The sequence below is a fragment of the Portunus trituberculatus genome, chromosome 41 (assembly GCF_017591435.1).
Source record: "Portunus trituberculatus isolate SZX2019 chromosome 41, ASM1759143v1, whole genome shotgun sequence".
Classification (NCBI taxonomy): Eukaryota; Metazoa; Arthropoda; class Malacostraca; order Decapoda; family Portunidae; genus Portunus; species Portunus trituberculatus.
The window spans coordinates 38890887-38910745 of NC_059295.1; the positions used below are offsets into that span (position 1 = coordinate 38890887).

The following is a 19859-nucleotide window of genomic DNA, read 5'->3' on the forward strand; positions in this document are numbered from 1 at the left end:
GGAAGTGCAAGGTCATGGAAAAACACAGGTAATGAAACTTCGTAAAGCTTGTCTATCCAGCAGATTCTTTTATCTTTAATTTTTCAATTTTGAGTTAATAGCGCAATCTTTTTATGTTTTCTGATGATAAAATATGATTTATTATATATTTTGCAAGGATTTGAGTGCATAAATTTGAATTTATGTATAAGCAGAATTCATCAAGGGTAAGGCGCGTGTATTTCGTCTTCTGTAAGGCCTTGAGCTCAGCTGGTCTGTTCGCCCATCCAGACAGCACCTCATTTCCTATCTATTTTCTATCATTAACATAAAGCTGCTGATGATCCCTAAGGGTAAAAGGGCCAATACGAGAAACCAAACTGGACCTATGTCAAGATTTTCCTTTCTTATACAGTCAGTATTATGAGGAAACATGTAGCCTGATTAGCTTCACCATTCAGGGGCACGTAAAAGCTGCATAGAGCTCTGTTACAAAAAGGACACGCTAAAAAACAGGGTACAGAAAGTCCCATGGTATATAATTGTTGGAGAGCTGCATTCATTATTAGCTAAATAACTATCAATTTTAATACTTTAATTACTAGTGTCAGCTCATCGCTTCTTCCTACGCTTGCTCTCCAAGCCATTCCCGGCTCTTCCAACAAGTCTGTCACAAGTAACACTTCTGCACATGGGCGTCCACAGAAAAAAAAAAAAAATCAAAACAAAAGAGGGCATGGGCGTCAGCAGAAAAAAATAGTATCTGCAACAATTGCAGATACTATCATCAGCCAAGAAAAAAGAAATTGGTCTTAACCTCGACAAGCTTCATGGCCAAGGCTATGGTGGATGCTTAACACTGGCAAGACAAAGAAAATGGTGTACAGGCCCGGATCAGGGACACTTATCCCAAAGCTGTTTTCGTGCACTGCTCTTCACATCGACGTAATTTGGTGGTTCATGATTTGAATTCTGTCGCAGATGTTCATGATACGACTGGAACTGTGAAATTTACTATTAAATTTTTCCGTGACAGTCCCAAACCAAGAGACTGGTTCTAAATTTTGTTGTGTGAAACCAGATGGAGCGCAAAGTACAAAAGCATCAGCATCTTTTCAGAGAATTTTGTGATATCTCTGTACAACTGGAGCAACTGGAGGCAAACCAGCATGAGTCACAGAGCACCCGTCAGACGACACATCAGCTGAGGTGTGCAGCAGGAACCATATTGTTTCCCATCTGTCTTACGATGATTGCGAAGTACTCAGCGATGCTGGAGGCAGTGACCCAACAGCTACAGGCATTCGACATGGACATGACGGTAGTCCGAGATCACATTGGCCTGTTGATGAAAGCGTTCTAAGATCACCAGGATGGGACAGACCGCTCTCAGAAGATATCATCTATGATAGATATTGGTAGAATTGACTATGCCTTGAAGATGCACACGCCAAATCCACTGGCCGAATGTAGGCGGCTCCATTAAAGAATACTTTCGCCGCTTCATCTTTCTCATACACGGATTCTTTGATTCAGTCCCTGGAAAGTCGTTTTGGTGACTTTAACGCACCATATTTCTATATATTTGCCCTACACCTAAGAAAAATGAAACAAAGAGAAAGAGAACGTTTTATCTGTCCAAGAAATAAATAGAATTGAAAATCTTGTTGAAGAAGCACTAGCGTGGCATGACGTGCAAAAGTTTAAGGACCGACTGGATGACAAGTCTCTCGGTTTGAATTGTTTGAAGGAGAACACGCTGTTCCTTGCTGTGCGCAAGGCTGTTCTTATAGCACTGACTCTGCCTGCAACATCATGTACAGTGGAGAGGTCTTTCAGCACAATGCACAGGGTGAAGTGAAGATCTGTTTAAAGTCAACAATGAGTGGTGAACGTCTCTTCGGCCTTTGTGTACTGAATGTCCACCGTGACAAAGTGAACAGCCAAGTTATTATAGAGATATTGAACAGGTTATTGATAGAAATCCCTGACGACTGAAATTCCTGTTCCAACAAAATAGTACTAGTAATAATAATAAAAAAAAACTGAGTAATAGAATAATTACGGTAATAAAGTTGATAAATTTATTTTATTCATTTTGCATTTTTCATTCTTTTCGTATTTTCTCATTTTTTCCCATAAATTCCAGGGAGCCAAATGTTCCCTTTTGCTTTCCCTGCGGACACCCATGCTCCTGCAGGTGTAGTCTATTATATCCAACAGTTTAGAGTCACTCAGTCATCTAGAACGTCTATTAAGGGCTGATAAATGTTGAGGAGCAGGGCTTGGGCTCCTTGACGGTCGGTTATCTTTGTGAAATAGATTCTTTGTTGATACCACCCCAGGGACGGTATCAACAAAGAATCTAAAGCATCAAAATTTTTCTTAGACGAACTTTTTGTTTAATCTTGATATCGGCCTCCGGAATCGGTCTTAGATTTGAAACACCTCCGGAGGCGGATTAGATTCAAAATTTTACGCCGAGTTCAATTTAACAAAGATAGCCGACCGTCAAAGAGCCCAAGCTCAGCTACTCAAGATTTATCAGCCCTTAACAAGGTGTGTCCACACTATCGAGCATGCTCGACGGGCAAACAGTGATACCAGATCCCGTTCCAATACAATATAGCAAGGAGGGTGAGTGGCAGGCACGAAGATGACGTCAGAAGCGAGGAGACTGGGGGCAAACTAGCGGGCAAATGGTTTGCAGGAAACCCCAGAAACTGTTTCGAGTGGTATGATGCGAAACACTAAATGTGTCTTCGTAATTAAGTAGGAATCTATCTCGCATTCAAAATGTTCTGTGCATATCAGCATGTCTGGCGGTCCTTCTACAAGTGTACCTGAAGGAGGAAACGTTCAGTGGTCCAGGCAAGATACAGCATGGATAATTGATATGTACCGTCAAAAACCTTGCTTGTGGAACATAAAGAGTGCTGATTATAAGGACAGAAATAAACGTGTAACAGCCCTTACAGCAATAACAAGAGAAATAGAAAAGAAGTATGCATCCGTTACCATTGCGGATATAAAAAAGAAACTAGATTGTTTGCGAAATCAGTACAGGCGTGAAATGCGACAGATGGAAAACTCTCGCAAGTCAGGAGCTGGGACGGACGACGTGTACAGCCCCAAGTTATGGTGCTTTGATGAGCTTTCTTTTCTCAATGATGGTGGCAGGGTCAGAGTGAAACTGAACCATGAACCAGTATTTGACACCACTCATCAGTTTACAACTTTGCCCGCCAGTCTTTTCCCGGTGAAGGAGTAGATATTGTGGGCTCAGCTACATCTGGTAGTACTGTTTGTTGCCAGATCCCTGCCTGTGGTTTTCCCGCTTCTGACGTCAACCCTCATTCTCATTACTCATTGTGATCTGGTATCACTGTTTGCCCGTCGGGCATGCTCGATAGTGTGGACACACTTTAAGGGATGTTCTGGATGACTGAGTGATTCTAAACTGTTGGATATAATAGACTACACCTGCAAGAGTGTTATTTGTGAGACATGGCGGGAGAGCCGGGGAAGGGTTGGAGAGCAGCATGGGAAGAAGTGATGCGCCGACACTAGTAATTACAACAGTATTAGAATAATTTGATACTGTGTTATTTAGCCAATAAGAAATGCTGCTCTCCAGCAATTATTACCTTGGTTCTTCCTGTGTCCGGTTTCTGGCGTGTCCTCCTTTTTTATAGAGCCCCATGCAGCTTTTATGTACCGCTGAATGGTGAAGCTAATCAGGTTACATGTTTCTTCATAATACTGACTATACGCATAAGGAAGGAAAATCTTGCCATGGGTCCAGTTGGGTTTCCTATATTGGCTCTTTGTCTTATGGCACTTCCACGGCGGGCAGACACTGTTATAGGGATCAGCATTACCTTAGTTAGGAAATAAGGTGCTGCCTAGATGGGCTCAAGGTCTTAAACACAGACGCGCTTTACCCTTGATGAAATTTGCTTATACATTATATGCAAATTTATGCACTCAAATCTTTTTGAAATGTATGATAAATTACAATTTTTATTATTTCGAAATAGTTATAAATGTAAAAGGATTTCACTAACTCGAAATCGAGGAATTTTACTGTCTCGCTCTTATATAATTTTATATACTGAAGCTTTAGAATTCATCTCGGTATATCCAGACCAAGACCGAGACTCGGATTTAAGACTCTAAGCACATTATGACAAAATCCAGGAATTTTTGTTAATACTGCTGCCCTAGTACGTAGTGTGACTGAGTGAACTCTCAGTTGCTTCTACCTCGTTCACTAGATTTTTCTGCATTCCTGTTGTGCCTGGAAATGCTCGCTGCTCCGTCCTACCAAATACTGATTACAGGAATTGTTATATATAACTGGATTTAAAATAAGGTAGTTGGTCCTACCAAATACTGATTACAGGAATTGTTATATATAACTGATAACATTTATTTGACCGATAATCTTTTTCAGATTGAAAATATCGTTTAGAACAGTCGTGATGATGACGCAGAAAGCAAGAGGTGACTAGTTTGAGAACAAGACTAATCAAGGATCAAGGAAGGATCAAGGAAAGGAGCGAGTGAACACAGATGAATTAACAGACTTTTCTGCATTCTGTTTACTGAAGCATAAATATTTATTTCATAATACTTACTTAAAATCGTTTTTACTGTACAAGTATTACGAAGAGGTGTCTAGTTTGAGAACAAGACTGATCAAGGATCAAGGAAAGGAGCGAGTGAACACAGATGAATTAAGACTTTTCTGCATTCTGTTTACTGAAGCATCATAAATATTTATTTCATAATACTTACTTGATTTTGTTTTTACTGTACAAGTATTACGTCTATAATTCACCACTTTCCAGCTTGCGAGAACGAAATCGTGTGAAAGATGTGCAGTTTTGAACTTCCAGCAGTTTACGTAAAGATGGGAGTCGCTACCCCCATCAAAATCTACAGCTTGAAGAGTAGAGGTGCCAGCCTCCTCCTGCCCAAATCTACAGCTTGAAGAGTAGAGGTGCCAGCCTCCTCCTGCCCAGGACGTCCTAGGCACACTGAAAAGGAGTATAACAGAAGGGCCTATATATAAATTGAAAAAAAAAAAACTAATATATCTAATATACATAGGCCGTAAAAATTTGTACAGATCGAAAATACTACGAAGACTCCCCGGTACGTATATATATATATATACATAGGCCGTAAAAGTTTGTACAGATCGAAAACACTACGAAGACTATCCGGACAGTCTTTAGATCTTTGGAGTGTTTTCGACAGTATACAATTTCCAGGGGCCACTATCGTCGTCTTCCCCTTTAGAATGAGCTGGGACATTTTGAGCAGGCAGGATGATGGTCCAATATTGGTGCCCGTTAACTTATAAAGAGAATCAGACTACAATTCTGTGAACCAATGGAGCCACTCTCGTTGTCTTAGGGAGATCGTTCTGAACAGGCAGGATGCTGGTTCAGTTAGTAGAGAGAAAACTCGGTGGAAATGGTGAATCCACACTATGCTGGCGAGATACATCATCTTGTCGCATCACAAACCTACTGGGGAAGAGAAGAAAGAAGGACATGTTACCAAGTCACTTATTATCCATGAAAGCTATAATGAAGCTTGATATACTTGTACGCAATTCCTGACAAACAACAATAAGCTCTATATCAACCCTGACGTCTCACTATAGGCACAACAAAACGCTATCAACTATTTCCAGTCCATGTTTCTTACATAAACGGTTTTCAGAAATATTATGGGAGTAAAGTTTCAAAAATGTTTTTTAGTTTTTTCTCTAATTTTGACTATAAAAATATAAAGGCAGAACGGGTACCAAACAGTTGTTACTCCACTAGAAGTGAGACCACAGGTTCTCAAATGTGTTTCTTGTGCAAAGTTGACTGCCCGTTTCACTCGCGGAATGCCCTCATCTCCGTTGCCGCCGTCGCTCCTGCTTCGGATGTTGAAAAAACAATTCACTATAACAAAGAAATAAACAAAAATTGGTCAGTTGAACCACCCAATGACTTAAGCAAGGCCACAACAAACCATTCATGCCACACACAAACCCTAAAACTCAGTCACCCAAGTTACACACACGATACTTACTAATCCTTAATGACCACTGCCAACAGCATACGTTCCACTGTTGCCACGCTTCCATGACTAATTTTCCCTACAGCCAAGGTGATTTTCCCCTACATTCCCCTACGCTCACAAATCGTAATTATATACTGATGAAATAAAGACTACACATGCAAAAAAAATGTTTACTTACATGCTTAGCAGGTTGATGATGATTATGAAGATGCTTGTGCTTCAACGAACATAGCATTTTCATCTTTATCTGAGTATTTTGAGAAGTACCTTGTTCTTGCACTTAAATACAGGTTACACAGAGAAGGGGTCAGGGCAAAATTTGATGGAAATCTCTCGCATGTTTTAATTATTGATTCCAATGTCTTAGTCGATAACTTAGAAATAAGTTTTGATTTGTTGTTGTTAAGTTTCGAGAATGTTCTTTCAACTTCTGCTGTACTTTGGGGTAATGCTGTTACTCTCAGCATGAAGGTTGATAGTTGTTCATATGAAGCTACTGTTCTCTCATTTCTTTCCAAAACTCCTCAATGCTCTTACTTTCCCATCCTCCTTTCTTCACCTCTTCATCAACTAAAATTGACCTCCATTGTCGATCAGTGATTTGTACATTAGCATCAGGAAGAAAACGTGGTAGCCTCTGAAACAAGACTGCTGCTGAGTTCACTTCAGCTTTATCCTTCAAAATGTATTCATGGTTAACGTCTTTGAGTGCCGCAAAAACTGGATCCACTAGATTAATCCTTTTTAGAATTTGACAGCATGCAGTTTTGTACCAGTTTCTACACCGTGAAAGAAAGCTCCCTCTTTCGTGTGGCTTCAGTTTTGACAGGGTTTCGCTTGCAAGTATCCCAGGATAGACTTTATCCAACTGCAACCAATTTGATTCAAAATGGAAAAATATAAATGGAGAAACACAAATGGAAAAAATAAATGGAGGTATACTTAACACATTCTAACTCCCGACGTGTCTACAAAGTAATATCCTCTTATATTAAGAAATGATGGACTGTCTATGTAAGCCATATTGAATTTCAGTTGAATTTCAGTCGTGCCATATTGATTTTCAGACTTGTAAATGCTATAGTTTCTTAAGTATTGAGAGGAATGTCACTAACGGGATCGAATCAAGCCGTACTGGACACGAATCATCGAGTCAGGTAGAGAAAGGATAAACACGTATCAGACTCGTCATTCTCTCTCTCTCTCTCTCTCTCTCTCTCTCTCTCTCTCTCTCTCTCTCTATTTTGATTTCGTGTATGAAATTGATTGACAGTTGAAAATTTTTAATTTTCCCCTACATTCCCCTACGATGAGGCGATTTTCTCCGTAGGTATCCCCTGCTCCCTACAGAGGCCTAAAATCCCCTACCGTAGGGGATTTCCCCTTCGTGTGGCAACACTGATACGTTCTGACCCATCAGCTGCGGTGTCACTGTCCGACTCATTCCCATTCACTTGCCTGGCCATTAATATGTCTGGCGTGTTTCGTGAAAAAAAAAGTTTGCCATTATTTCTTATTTCTTTAATTATTAGCCTTTGTTTACTTTTATTTGAAGAGCTTGAAATGCCCCTCGCGCCACATGTTCGGTTATCTGACTTGGAAACTCAACTTTGAAGACGCCTTTTTTTTTTCTTTTTTTTGCATATATGTGCAGATTCAATTAGCACCATCATTGAGATAAGCAATAAGGAAGGCTTGGGTTACTAGATTTCCAGCAGTAACTATTGCCCAATGAAACGTTACAGCGAATATTATTATCCTCCCTTATCCAGCACAATTTCTTTATATTCTTTACTTTAACAATGAAGCAAAGCATGCACGACTAGAAGCAGCAAAGAGGATGAAGGAAAGGAGAGGTGGTGTATGGTCGCGGTTGTGACCTGCCAACACTGCAAGCCTATCTAGCCTCGCCTAACGGCCCCATAACACACCTCAGCTCCTCTTCGCTCCTTCCTTCAATCTCTCAACAGTCGAACCTCTACCATTACAAATCATTGTCGAGTCCCATCAAGCCACGAATTCAATTATTCCACATTTTTTTTCACTCCCCTCTGAAGGTGAAAAGAAATACATCCTTTTGCTTTAAATTAGAACTCATGCATCTACGATGTGCAGCTAATGCTTAGGGGAGAAAAAAATAATGAGACGGTTCTGACTGCACCATCACTATCACTTCTCAATTATGGGGAGGTGTTAGCAATAACACCACTTCGCTCAATAGATGATGCTGGAGATCAGAGAAAAAAAAAAAATGACAAATCTCAATCGCAAGCTCGTTTATGAGGTTCTAATTAATGACCATGGTTGTGCTGGATTGAATCGAGTTGCTCGAGCACAAACCATACCTGCCATGTCATCTGGGAAGCTCAGCAGATACGTAAACTACCTCTTATGATACAATGAGGAAACACTACGAGGATGCTCAGAAGTAAGTGGTTGACGGAATTTTGTCTCTATGTCTGTATTGATACTGTTTCAAATCCTTTGACAAACCGCTTCCTTGTATAAAGGCATTTGTAATCAGATTTGCAATGTTTATATGTATATCATATACAAGTATATAACTTATAACTAGTATATATCGTAGCACGTACAGAAAAACAACTTGGTCTCATTTTCTAGTGTCTAATGAAATTCATTCTGGAGACACCTATTTTGTTTTCTGTCTTCCCGCTACCAGTCACGCCTCTGCTGATACTTTGTGCTTCTTCCTTTGCTCCTACGGCTCCTCTATATCTTTTCTATCATTATACCGCCACACTAATCATTTCATGAATTGAATCACCTCAGTTTCTCTTACTAAACAGTCCTTTATTCTTTCACCACCACCGCAGCCTTCCATCTTCCCTTCATACTCTAGTACCCTTGACTACCCAAGCCACCACTATATTTATCTGAATCTTAAAGCTTGTACTATTTGTGATTTTGTTTGGTATATTTAATCACCATCTGTGCCTAGATAAGACATATTGACATGTTGACATTAATTAAACAATCTTCCTCCAATACCTGAACCAAGTCACCTCCATGAGCTCTGCAAGACTATTAAGAGAACTATATCAAACACTAAACTAAACGCAAATTGACTGACCCATAGGGTGTTGCCCACTATAGTACTATGCCAGATCTCCAACCAAAACATTAATCTTTTACTACTCACGGTTCTTTAATCATATAGTATTAACAACAAACAGCGTTGTAACAATGTTCAGACGCTTTTTCTAAATAACAAGTGATGCACAGAAGCGGCGTTGCCACTCGACAACTCGAGGTGGGATTTTCCATGAGGGAGGAAGGGGGGAGTAAAGTTCCTCATGCATCTGCAAATCAACTCACTTCTCATCTGATCGCCACGATGAAAGGACGCGGTGTTGCGCAGCCAGACCAAGGAATTCGTTTACAGAATTAATAAACACTTCTTAAAAGAAAAGGCAAATCGAGGACCACTTATACCCACAAATCAATCGAGGAAGAGAACAGCAGATGCAGGGGAATATTTGAAACCAAAAAGATTTGTTCAAGCGCAAATAAGACATGTGACACAGCCCCACAACCCTATCAGCCTGTGTTCATTTCTCCCCCCAAAAAACGGTTATGCAGTTACCATCTCATCTCGTCACTGCCGGTACAAACTCATTTGGGCACAAGTAAAACACATTGCTGATAAAATAACTAAGTTGGCAAATCTGTAGATCCTCGTAAATAGTCCTTGGAGCAAGTTACACCAGCACGTTGGATGAATGTAGTGCGACAGACATATTGCAAGAAAATGATCTGTCAGTTGATCATGTTACAGACTTGTATGTGATCAACACAAAAGACTCTTCAGATGAGAAGAGTGAGTCTCAATAAGTTATCCTGCTGATTGTCTAGCAGAGGATTAGGCCTTCAGGGGGGACGGACGAACGAACGAACGAACGAACGGACGGACGGACGGACACACACACACACGCACACACACACACACACACACACACACACACACACACACACACACACACACACACACACACACACACACACACACACACACACACACACACACACACACACACACACACACACACACACACACACACACACACACACACACACACACACACACACACACACACACACACACACACACACACACACACACACACACACACACACACACACACACACACACACACACACACACACAACACACACACACACACACTAACGTGTGGCGTCCCTCAGGGGACCAAGATGGGTCCACTCTGCTTCCTGATACTGATTAATGACGCTCTGACAAACACGCCTCACTGCTGGAAGTATGTGGATGATTGCACCGTGGGTGTCACTCCACAACAAACACCCAGACTACTCAGCACTTCAAACAACGTTGAACAGCCAGCAGGAGTGGTCGGAGGAAAGCAGAATGACAATCAACCACACCAAAACTGTAGTAATGCATATCTGCACCTCCTCGGCGGCAGTGCCCCCAACTATCCCTGGGTCCTCACCCCCTCCAAGTTGTTCGATCAGCCAAAGTGCTCGGAGTCACAGTGGACGATCAGCTGACATGGACATTGCACGTTACTGCCAGAGAGATCGGCAGCCTACAGACTCTACATGCTGCGCAGATTTAAGTCACTGGGCACCTTCATCCTGCCCAAACTTATGTATGCCTCACCAGTGTAGTCTTCCTCCCTCACCTGCAGTCAACAGCAACAACTGGAAAATATCCAAAAAAGGGCCTGCAGAATCATACTTGGCCCCGCCTACACTGACTATGATCACGCCCTATCTACCCTCGATCTCCCCACACTGGCAACCAGACACCAAGCGGCCCTCGTCAAGATAAGTAGAGGCCTGCTGCGCCACTCACGGCTACAGCATCTCCTTCCCCCTGACGCGCCCCAGCCAACCCATGCCACACAACACACAAACGTGGTCATGCCACTCAAGGTCGCAAGAACTGACCGTTATCATCATAGTGCTATCCCCTCCAGGGTGCAGGTCAATTGGTCCTCAACCGATTGGTACTCAGGTCATCTGGTCCACAATTCAATTGTGACCCTAGATAGAGACTCAAGACAATTGGTCCCCAAACTTACTGAGTACCTTTGTTAATTCTCGCTCAGTGAGTCAGTGTACTTACGTGTACTTACATACCCAAAGTGTATGAGAGAGAGAGAGAGAGAGAGAGAGAGAGAGAGAGAGAGAGAGAGAGAGAGAGAGAGAGAGAGAGAGAGAGAGAGAGAGAGACAGAGAGAGAGAGAGAGAGAGAGAGAGAGAGAGAGAGAAAGAGAGACAGAGAGACAGAGAGACAGAGAGAGAGAGACAGAGAGAGAGAGAGAGAGAGAGAGAGAGAGAGAGAGACAGAGACAGAGAGAGACAGAGAGAGACAGAGACAGAGACAGAGACAGAGAGAGAGAGAGAGAGAGAGAGAGAGAGAGAGAGAGAGAGAGAGAGAGAGAGAGAGAGAGAGAGAGAGAGAGACAGAGACAGAGACAGAGATTGGGGAGTAATAAGTGCAAAGTTTACCCTAAACTTCACTTCTACGTCTGAACCAGGTGACAGTTAAACAAGGCTTTGGACTGGAATTTTTCACGCTGATACAACATGAATTCACTTCACCAGACACCCGTCTCGCTCTCTCTCTCTCTCTCTCTCTCTCTCTCTCGTAAACAAATTGTCCGTAATTGAAATAGATTCGAATCTCGTGTATTCACGATCGGCTGCAGGTCATCCTTTACTTTCTTACATACCGCAGATACTCGCCATTTCGCACCTCAGCCAGCCGTCCGGCCAAACTATTCTAAGTAGACCATGAACGTTATTGTAAATATATGATAAACGATATTTGGCGCCGCCCACAGGCTTGGATTCCACAGGGAGAGATGAGAGGTCTGGTCATGTCCCGTGAGGACTATGAAGTCTAAGGTGCTATGTGACAAGGTGGTGTAATAGCAGCTGTGGGCCAATCAACCTGCATTAATCTTTTCTGACTATGCCTTGTCAAGATTGAAATGGGTTCAAATTAACTTATTTTATATTTTGTTTTACTTGATTTTAGCAATGTTACCAGAATTCTACAATCACTGTTGTGTATAATGATGAAAAAAAAGTCCCATCTTGCGTATGAGGCGAGTCAAGACAAGTTAAAAAATCACGCCCTCTCTCTCTCTCTCTCTCTCTCTCTCTCTCTCTCTCTCTCTCTCTCTCTCTCTCTCTCTCTCTCTCTCTCTCTCTCTCTCTCTCTCTCTCTCTCTCTCTCTCTCTCTCTCTCTCTCTCTCTCTCTCTCTCTCTCTCTCTCTCTCTCTCTCTCTCTCTCTCTCTCTCTCTCTCTCTCTCTCTCTCTCTCTCTCTCTCTCTCTCTCTCTCTCTCTCTCTCTCTCTCTCTCTCTCTCTCTCTCTCTCTCTCTCTCTCTCTCTCTCTCTCTCTCTCTCTCTCTCTCTCTCTCTCTCTCTCTCTCTCTCTCTCTCTCTCTCTCTCTCTCTCTCTCTCTCTCTCTCTCTCTCTCTCTCTCTCTCTCTCTCTCTCTCTCTCTCTCTCTCTCTCTCTCTCTCTCTCTCTCTCTCTCTCTCTCTCTCTCTCTCTCTCTCTCTCTCTCTCTCTCTCTCTCTCTCTCTCTCTCTCTCTCTCTCTCTCTCTCTCTCTCTCTCTCTCTCTCTCTCTCTCTCTCTCTCTCTCTCTCTCTCTCTCTCTCTCTCTCTCTCTCTCTCTCTCTCTCTCTCTCTCTCTCTCTCTCTCTCTCTCTCTCTCTCTCTCTCTCTCTCTCTCTCTCTCTCTCTCTCTCTCTCTCTCTCTCTCTCTCTCTCTCTCTCTCTCTCTCTCTCTCTCTCTCTCTCTCTCTCTCTCTCTCTCTCTCTCTCTCTCTCTCTCTCTCTCTCTCTCTCTCTCTCTCTCTCTCTCTCTCTCTCTCTCTCTCTCTCTCTCTCTCTCTCTCTCTCTCTCTCTCTCTCTCTCTCTCTCTCTCTCTCTCTCTCTCTCTCTCTCTCTCTCTCTCTCTCTCTCTCTCTCTCTCTTTCTCTCTTTTTCTCTTTAAACATAATTTATACAGAAGAACATGTACCCAAAGGCGCACTGTCGTGTGCTACCTATTCTAAGGGTACTACAATCTATTTCTCTACAATATTTACAAGACTTAAAAATAGAAAATATACAAGATGGTCAGCATGTAAATGGAGCACTGTTCTTTTCACTTCACTAGCACTATTCACGCACTGCACTACACTGAGTGTCACGTCACAAAGAGTGTCAGAGGAGTTGGCAGTGTCTGTCTCCACTTATGTGCCATCAGTTTGACACTGTGTGTGTTCATCTCCTGGACGTGAGGCACCGCGGCCGTGAACAAGTTCCACATCCTGGAGACGCGTCCTGCGAAGGTGCGTTGATGCTGACACCCGTGGGATCGCGGCACCTCTACGGCGTCACCACCATTGAGCACCGTTCTCGTGCTCCGTGCGGTGACTCTCAGAGGATGACGCAGCCCTGCCAGATGTGGCACTCTTTGCACCTGTGCCTTATGGAACACTACGATTGCCGCCACATCTCTGCGGTGTTCCAGTGAATCAAGGGACGCTCAGGCTCTGGGTGAGGTGGTATTGCAGCATCTACTAGCCGTATGGCGCGGCGTTGGATGCTGTCCAGTCTCCTTCTGTGTGTGGCGGCACAGGACATCCAGGAGAGAGCTGCGTACTCAAGGTGGGGCCGCACCTGTGCCTTGTACAGCAGCAGTCTCCCCTTCCTGTCGAGGAAACTGGCGATCCTTCTGAGAGCGGAGATCCTGTGAGAGGCTTTCTTGGCAATGGATTTGACATGGCTGTCAAACCTCAGCCCTCGATCCACCTCCACTCCAAGTATCTTGACGTCATCTTGGAGTGGGAGCAGCAGCGCCAAAGACAACTTTCCTGCCATTGCTGCCATGGCGGCTGGGGACCGAGAGACAACCATTGCCTGTGTCTTCTCCGGCGCGAATGTCACTTGCCAGCGAGCACCCACTCCTTTATCACTCGTAGCTGCTGATTGATGGCCTCAGCAGCCCGCCCACTGTCCTGGCGTGGATAGGTATAGGAGAGGGTGCAGTCATCAGCATAGGCCTTGACTCCTGGCAGTAGCTGGAGAAGATCATCCACGTAGATATTCCACAGGAGTGGGCCAAGAATTGAACCCTGTGGCACTGATGCCTCCACAGGCAGGGACTCAGATGTTTGCCCGTTGACAACCACCTTGAGGCTTCTGTCCTGCAGGTAATTTCCCAGGAGTCGTAGCAAGCCACCCTGGATGCCTTTAGCACGAAGCTTTTCCAGTAATCCGTTGTGCCATACTTTATCAAAAGCTCCAGCTATGTCCAAAGCAACCACTATAGTGTCCTTGCCGTCGTCGAGGGCGTCCTGCCACTGCCTGGTGAGAAGCATCATTAGGTCGGAGGTTGACCTTCCAGGTCTGAACCCAAACTGTTGGTCTGAGAGGAGGGCATTGTCCTTGAGATGGCTACACACCACCTCTGCCACGACCCTCTCAAACACTTTACCCACCACTGACAACAGGGATATGGGTCTGTAGTTTTTTGGGTCCGTCCTGGAGCTTTTTGTGTGCAGGAACTACTCGAGCCTCCTTCCACACTGAAGGCCAGACGTTTTCCCGTACACAAGTTGTGAACTTGGGTGAGAGGGGCAGCCAGTTCCTGGGAGCATCGCTTCAGCAGGTGCGGGCTGATGTCATCAGGGCCGGTAGCTTTCTGTGTGTCCAGCCCCGCAATAATCGCTTCACCTGCTGATGCGTCACCTCCACCATGGTGACAGTCTTCTCACATTGCTGGACCAGCTGAGGCGGTGGCTGCTGTGGATTCCCCACCTTCATTTTCCAGCAAACAAGGAAGCCAGCAACTGTGCCCTCTCCTTACTGCTGGTGGCGACAGTACCGTCCTGCTTGCTGAGGGAGGGATGGATTCTTGGTGGCCAGTTCCTGTTTGTCCTTAACAAGGGACCACCAAGTTTTGTTTCCTACGCCAGTGCCACACAGTTTCCGGCGCAGGCTTTCCTCCCACTTTTTTAAGGCCCACTTGCTGGTTACCACCATCCTCCTGCATGCAGCCCTATGCAAGTCCTTGTTGCGCCGAGTCGGGTTCCTCTTGTAGCGGAGCCAGGCAGCATACTTTGCCTCAGCAGCAACACGGCAACGGTAGCCAAACCATGGCTGATCCGTCGGTCTGGTGGTGTATTCCCTGTGTGGGACGTGGCGTCTCTGGAGGGCGAGAAGGTGAGAGGTGAGTGCAAGTGCTTCACTCTCTGCTCCTCCCTGTAGCAGAGTGGCCCATGGGGTGTGGGTCAGGTCGCGGCGCAGGAAGCCCAGTCTGCTTTGTTCCACAGCCAGATGGTGCGGGTGGTGGCCTCGTCCCGAGCCACGCCCACTTCCAGCTGTGTCAGTACAGCGTGATGATCAGAGCTGCCCACGAGCCCCAGCTGATGACACTGAAGCTTGTCCTCCTGGTAGTCTGAGATGACAGGGTCTAATGTCCCTCCTCGTTCATGTGTGGGGAAGGTGACATGATCTGTCAGACCCTGCACCTCCAGGAGATTCTCGTAGGCGTCTCTCTCTCTCTCTCTCTCTCTCTCTCTCTCTCTCTCTCTCTCTCTCTCTCTCTCTCTCTCTCTCTCTCTCTCTCTCTCTCTCTCTCTCTCTCTCTCTCTCTCTCTCTCTCTCTCTCTCTCTCTCTCTCTCTCTCTCTCTCTCTCTCTCTCTCTCTCTCTCTCTCTCTCTCTCTCTCTCTCTCTCTCTCTCTCTCTCTCTCTCTCTCTCTCTCTCTCTCTCTCTCTCTCTCTCTCTCTCTCTCTCTCTCTCTCTCTCTCTCTCTCTCTCTCTCTCTCTCTCTCTCTCTCTCTCTCTCTCTCTCTCTCTCTCTCTCTCTCTCTCTCTCTCTCTCTCTCTCTCTCTCTCTCTCTCTCTCTCTCTCTCTCTCTCTCTCTCTCTCTCTCTCTCTCTCTCTCTCTCTCTCTCTCTCTCTCTCTCTCTCTCTCTCTCTCTCTCTCTCTCTCTCTCTCTCTCTCTCTCTCTCTCTCTCTCTCTCTCTCTCTCTCTCTCTCTCTCTCTCTCTCTCTCTCTCTCTCTCTCTCTCTCTCTCTCTCTCTCTCTCTCTCTCTCTCTCTCTCTCTCTCTCTCTCTCTCTCTCTCTCTCTCTCTCTCTCTCTCTCTCTCTCTCTCTCTCTCTCTCTCTCTCTCTCTCTCGGGTACACGTCTGACTCACTGAGCGAGAATGAACAAAGGTAGTCAGTAAGTTTGGGGACCAATTGTCTTGAGTCTCAATTGGTTTGGGGACCAGTTGTCTTGGGTGTCAACTGTCTTGGGTCTCAACTGACTTGGTGATCAACTGTCTAGGGCAGTGGTTCCCAAACTTTTTCTGGTCGTTACCCACTTTTCATACATGATCCTTGTCCATGGCCCCCCCCCACAACCATAACCCGTGACTGTCTACAGTCCTACACTCATTAGGTCCATATAAAAACCACTCTAGCAAATCCTGTAATTTTATTGATTCCATTTGTTATTTTTTCTTTTATTAATTATTAATAAAGAAATTTGTATTTTGCCTTTGCTGAATCTCCTATAATTATTGAAATGGTACTAAAGAAGTAATATAATGCACATTAAAAAATTCATATGTAGAGTAATTAAAAATTGCATTATTGTGAAAAGCTGTTTCAGCAATAAGCAAAAAAAATAAGAAACAAAGAAATTCCACTGGATTGAAAAAGTGTATTAATCCCACGCAATGTGATCTGATCTTTGAATCTTACAAATCTGATAACTTTGTAATTCTGAAATGAAATGCTATCATAGGGAGTCATAATTAACTGCCACAACCATGGCCTTCAGTGGCCACACACCCACCTCCTCCCAGACCATTTGCTTCTGAACGTTCATGCCACGTTCATGTTTCCTTCACTTTTGAATCCCCATTCCACTCAGTGTGAAGGGTGATGTTGCAGATTATCAACAAGCTTCTTGATTCTTGGTTTTGTTTCACTTAAAGCACACCGTAGGTCATGCTTCACTTCAAGTCTGTTGCGATATTTCGTTTTAATGTGGAGTAGTTGAGAGAATGCAGCCTCGCAGGAATAAGTTGATGAAAATGGTAGGAGGTGGCGAAAAGCTAAGTCACATAAGTTTGGGTATGAAGCTGCCATTGATGACCAAAATACTGTGAGAGATTCAGTTTCAAACTTCATCTTAGCTCCTGAATCCTCCTGAAGTGTCAACAGCTCAGTTTGGCCATCATCATTGTCATCAGGAATGCATGTCACTGCAGCAGTGAAGGGGGCCCTTACTAGCCGAGAAGTTAGGCTTTGGATATCTGGGAAGTATCTTTTAAACTCCCCTTCCAAGGCCTCAAGATGTTGGGTAATCAAGTTCTGCGTAGCAGCATCACACTTCTCTACAATTTCTGACACTGTCTCCAGCATTGCCAAGTTTCCCATTCCAACTTTGCGCCTCCAATTCTCCATCTTACGAATGAAAGCTTTGATTTTGTCCACAAAATCGATTATCAAGCTTCCTTTCCCTTGGAGTTCCAGGTTCAGTGTGTTCAACTGTCTAAATATGTCAACAAGATAGGCTAGCCGTATTTCGAAGCTATCTGCAGACCATGCTGACAGCAAATCTTGCTTGTTCTGTATTCTGAGAAAGAGGCTGATCTCTTCTCTGAGCTCAAATACACGTTGAACTACATTTCCTTTTGATAGCCAGCGAACTGCTGTATGAAATAGGAGGGTCTCATGAGCTGCATCCATATCTTGGCAGAGTCTCTTGAAAAGGCGTGTGTTAAGAGCACTACCTTTACAAAGTTAACTGTCTTTATAATTGTATTCAGAGTGTCCTGTAATTCTGAGGGTAGCGTTTTTGATGCAAGAGCTTGCCTGTGGATCATGCAGTGAAGAGGATAGCATTTGGTGCTTTTGTATAACTCTTGTAACAAAACCTGACTGAGAACCCAACATGGCTGGAGCCCCGTCTGTGCATATCCCACAAAGATTGCCCCAGTCAAGACCTTCAGATTCAAAGAATTCTGTAAGTTTCTGCATTACATCTTCACCTTTTGTAGATTGTTCAAGAGGCTCACAAAACAAGAATTCCTCCTTCAGATCCTCATCATGAACATACCTTACAAAAGCCAGGAGTTGTGAGCAGGACTGGACGTCAGTGGACTCATCGAGTTGAATACTGAATAATCCAGCTCTTTTGATTTCCTGTATCACCTGCTCTCTGATGTCATCAGATATTTGGGAGATTCGGCGTTGCACTGTATTATTTGAGAGTGAAATAGCATTCAGCTTTTCAGCACTTTTCTCACCCAAAACAAGCTTTACCATTGTTTTGGCACATGGCAAAATTAATTCCTCCCCAATTGTGTGAGGCTTCTTTTCTTTGCTATTTCAAGGGCTACAAGAAATGATGCCTCCACTACGGCAGCATTTTGTTGATGAAAGGAACCACTGGCATCAAGTCGCTGTCTCTTCATGTTCAATTCTTGTCGACTAAAGAAGGAACGATCTTTGCCAACATGTTGAGGATGCTTGGTTTCCAGATGTAATCTAAGCTTACTGGGCCTTAGTGATTCAGCTGTGAGTATTTTGTGACAAATCACACACTGAGGCTTCACTACACCTTTATCAGTGATGCTTGTAAATCCAAAATCCAGGTAGTTGTCATCATAGTTGCGTTTCTTATTAGAAGCCATCACTGTACCTGCAATGCACAAACAAAAAACTGCTATTTCTAACACCGCAAACATATGTCATCACCCATGATTAGAATAATAAAATGATAAATATGAGGTAGAAAGGAAGTTAGATTTAACGTTACAAAAAAGTTATAGAATGTGCATAAATACAGCAGATATTATTTACCTTCTTAATATACTTCATGATGCAGGGCTTACTTACCATTAAAGTGGTATTGATGTTGGCTTAAGTTCATATAATACTGAAGTATTCACAGGTGGGAGGAAACTGATTATATGGGGAGGCACACACGGTGATCAATGTTGTAACTGTGAATGTCTGGTTAACTGAATAATATGAACATCCTTGCTGATACGTAAGATTCAAGACCAGGTTATCATACAGAATACACAGCTTAGGAAGCCTTAGATTAGAATTATGTTGAGTTAAAATTATCTTGCTTCCCTAATACATCCCCATGTCTTGTTTTATGTCAAGAACACAGAATCAGATAAAAAGAAAAAAAGGGACGTATTACCCATGTGTCTGGCAGCAAGGCATTGCACAAACCTGTACTGAACCTGTAAGTTCCCTCCACTGGCTACCTACCCGCTAAACTCCTTTGGTTTTATTTATGCATAGCCTCAGATTATGGCCCCCTACATTCTGCTATATGGCCCCCCAGGGGGCCATGGCCCCCAGTTTGGGAACCACTGGTCTAGGGTCACAATTGACTTGTGGACCAGATGACTTGAGTACCAATCGCTTGGGGACCAATTGACTGTAAACCTCCCCTCCATGGTGCGAGCCATAAATAGCTAAGTTAGGTTCTTATCCTGATTCTCCCTCAATCCCCATATGTACATCTTCATGTAATGCTACCCCCTTGGTGCGAACCATAAACAACTATAAACAGCTAAGTTAAGGTTCTAATCTTAAGTCTCCTTTAATCCCCATATGTCCATTTTCAGTATGTATGTACTGCAATTACTAATAAACGTATTATTATTATTATTATTTATTAATAGACACAGACACACACACAGCCTACAGACTCTACATGCTGCGCAGACTTAAGTCATTGGGCACACTAACTAAT

General features: G+C 43.8%; 2 protein-coding genes across 2 annotated transcripts; one reads left to right on the forward strand and one right to left on the reverse strand.

Moving 5' to 3' along the window:
* Positions 1-2794: 2794 nt before the first annotated feature.
* Positions 2795-3250, forward strand: LOC123516724. Its single transcript, XM_045276327.1, has one exon. It carries the CDS (start codon positions 2795-2797, stop codon positions 3248-3250), a length of 456 nt encoding a protein of 151 aa, XP_045132262.1.
* A 13755-nt stretch (positions 3251-17005) lies between these two features.
* On the reverse strand, positions 17006-19468 carry LOC123516725 (zinc finger BED domain-containing protein 5-like). Its single transcript, XM_045276328.1, is given in 4 exon segments — positions 17006-17845; positions 17957-18474; positions 18477-18785; positions 18983-19468. Coding segments are annotated over 4 exon segments (1701 nt in total). The 5' UTR covers positions 19017-19468.
* Between the last annotated feature and the right edge of the window lie 391 nt (positions 19469-19859).

What these genes read in the sequence shown, in the direction of transcription:
- LOC123516724 (XM_045276327.1), top strand. Translation starts at nt 2,795, where the DNA reads ATGTCTGGCGGTCCTTCTACAAGTGTACCTGAAGGAGGAAACGTTCAG.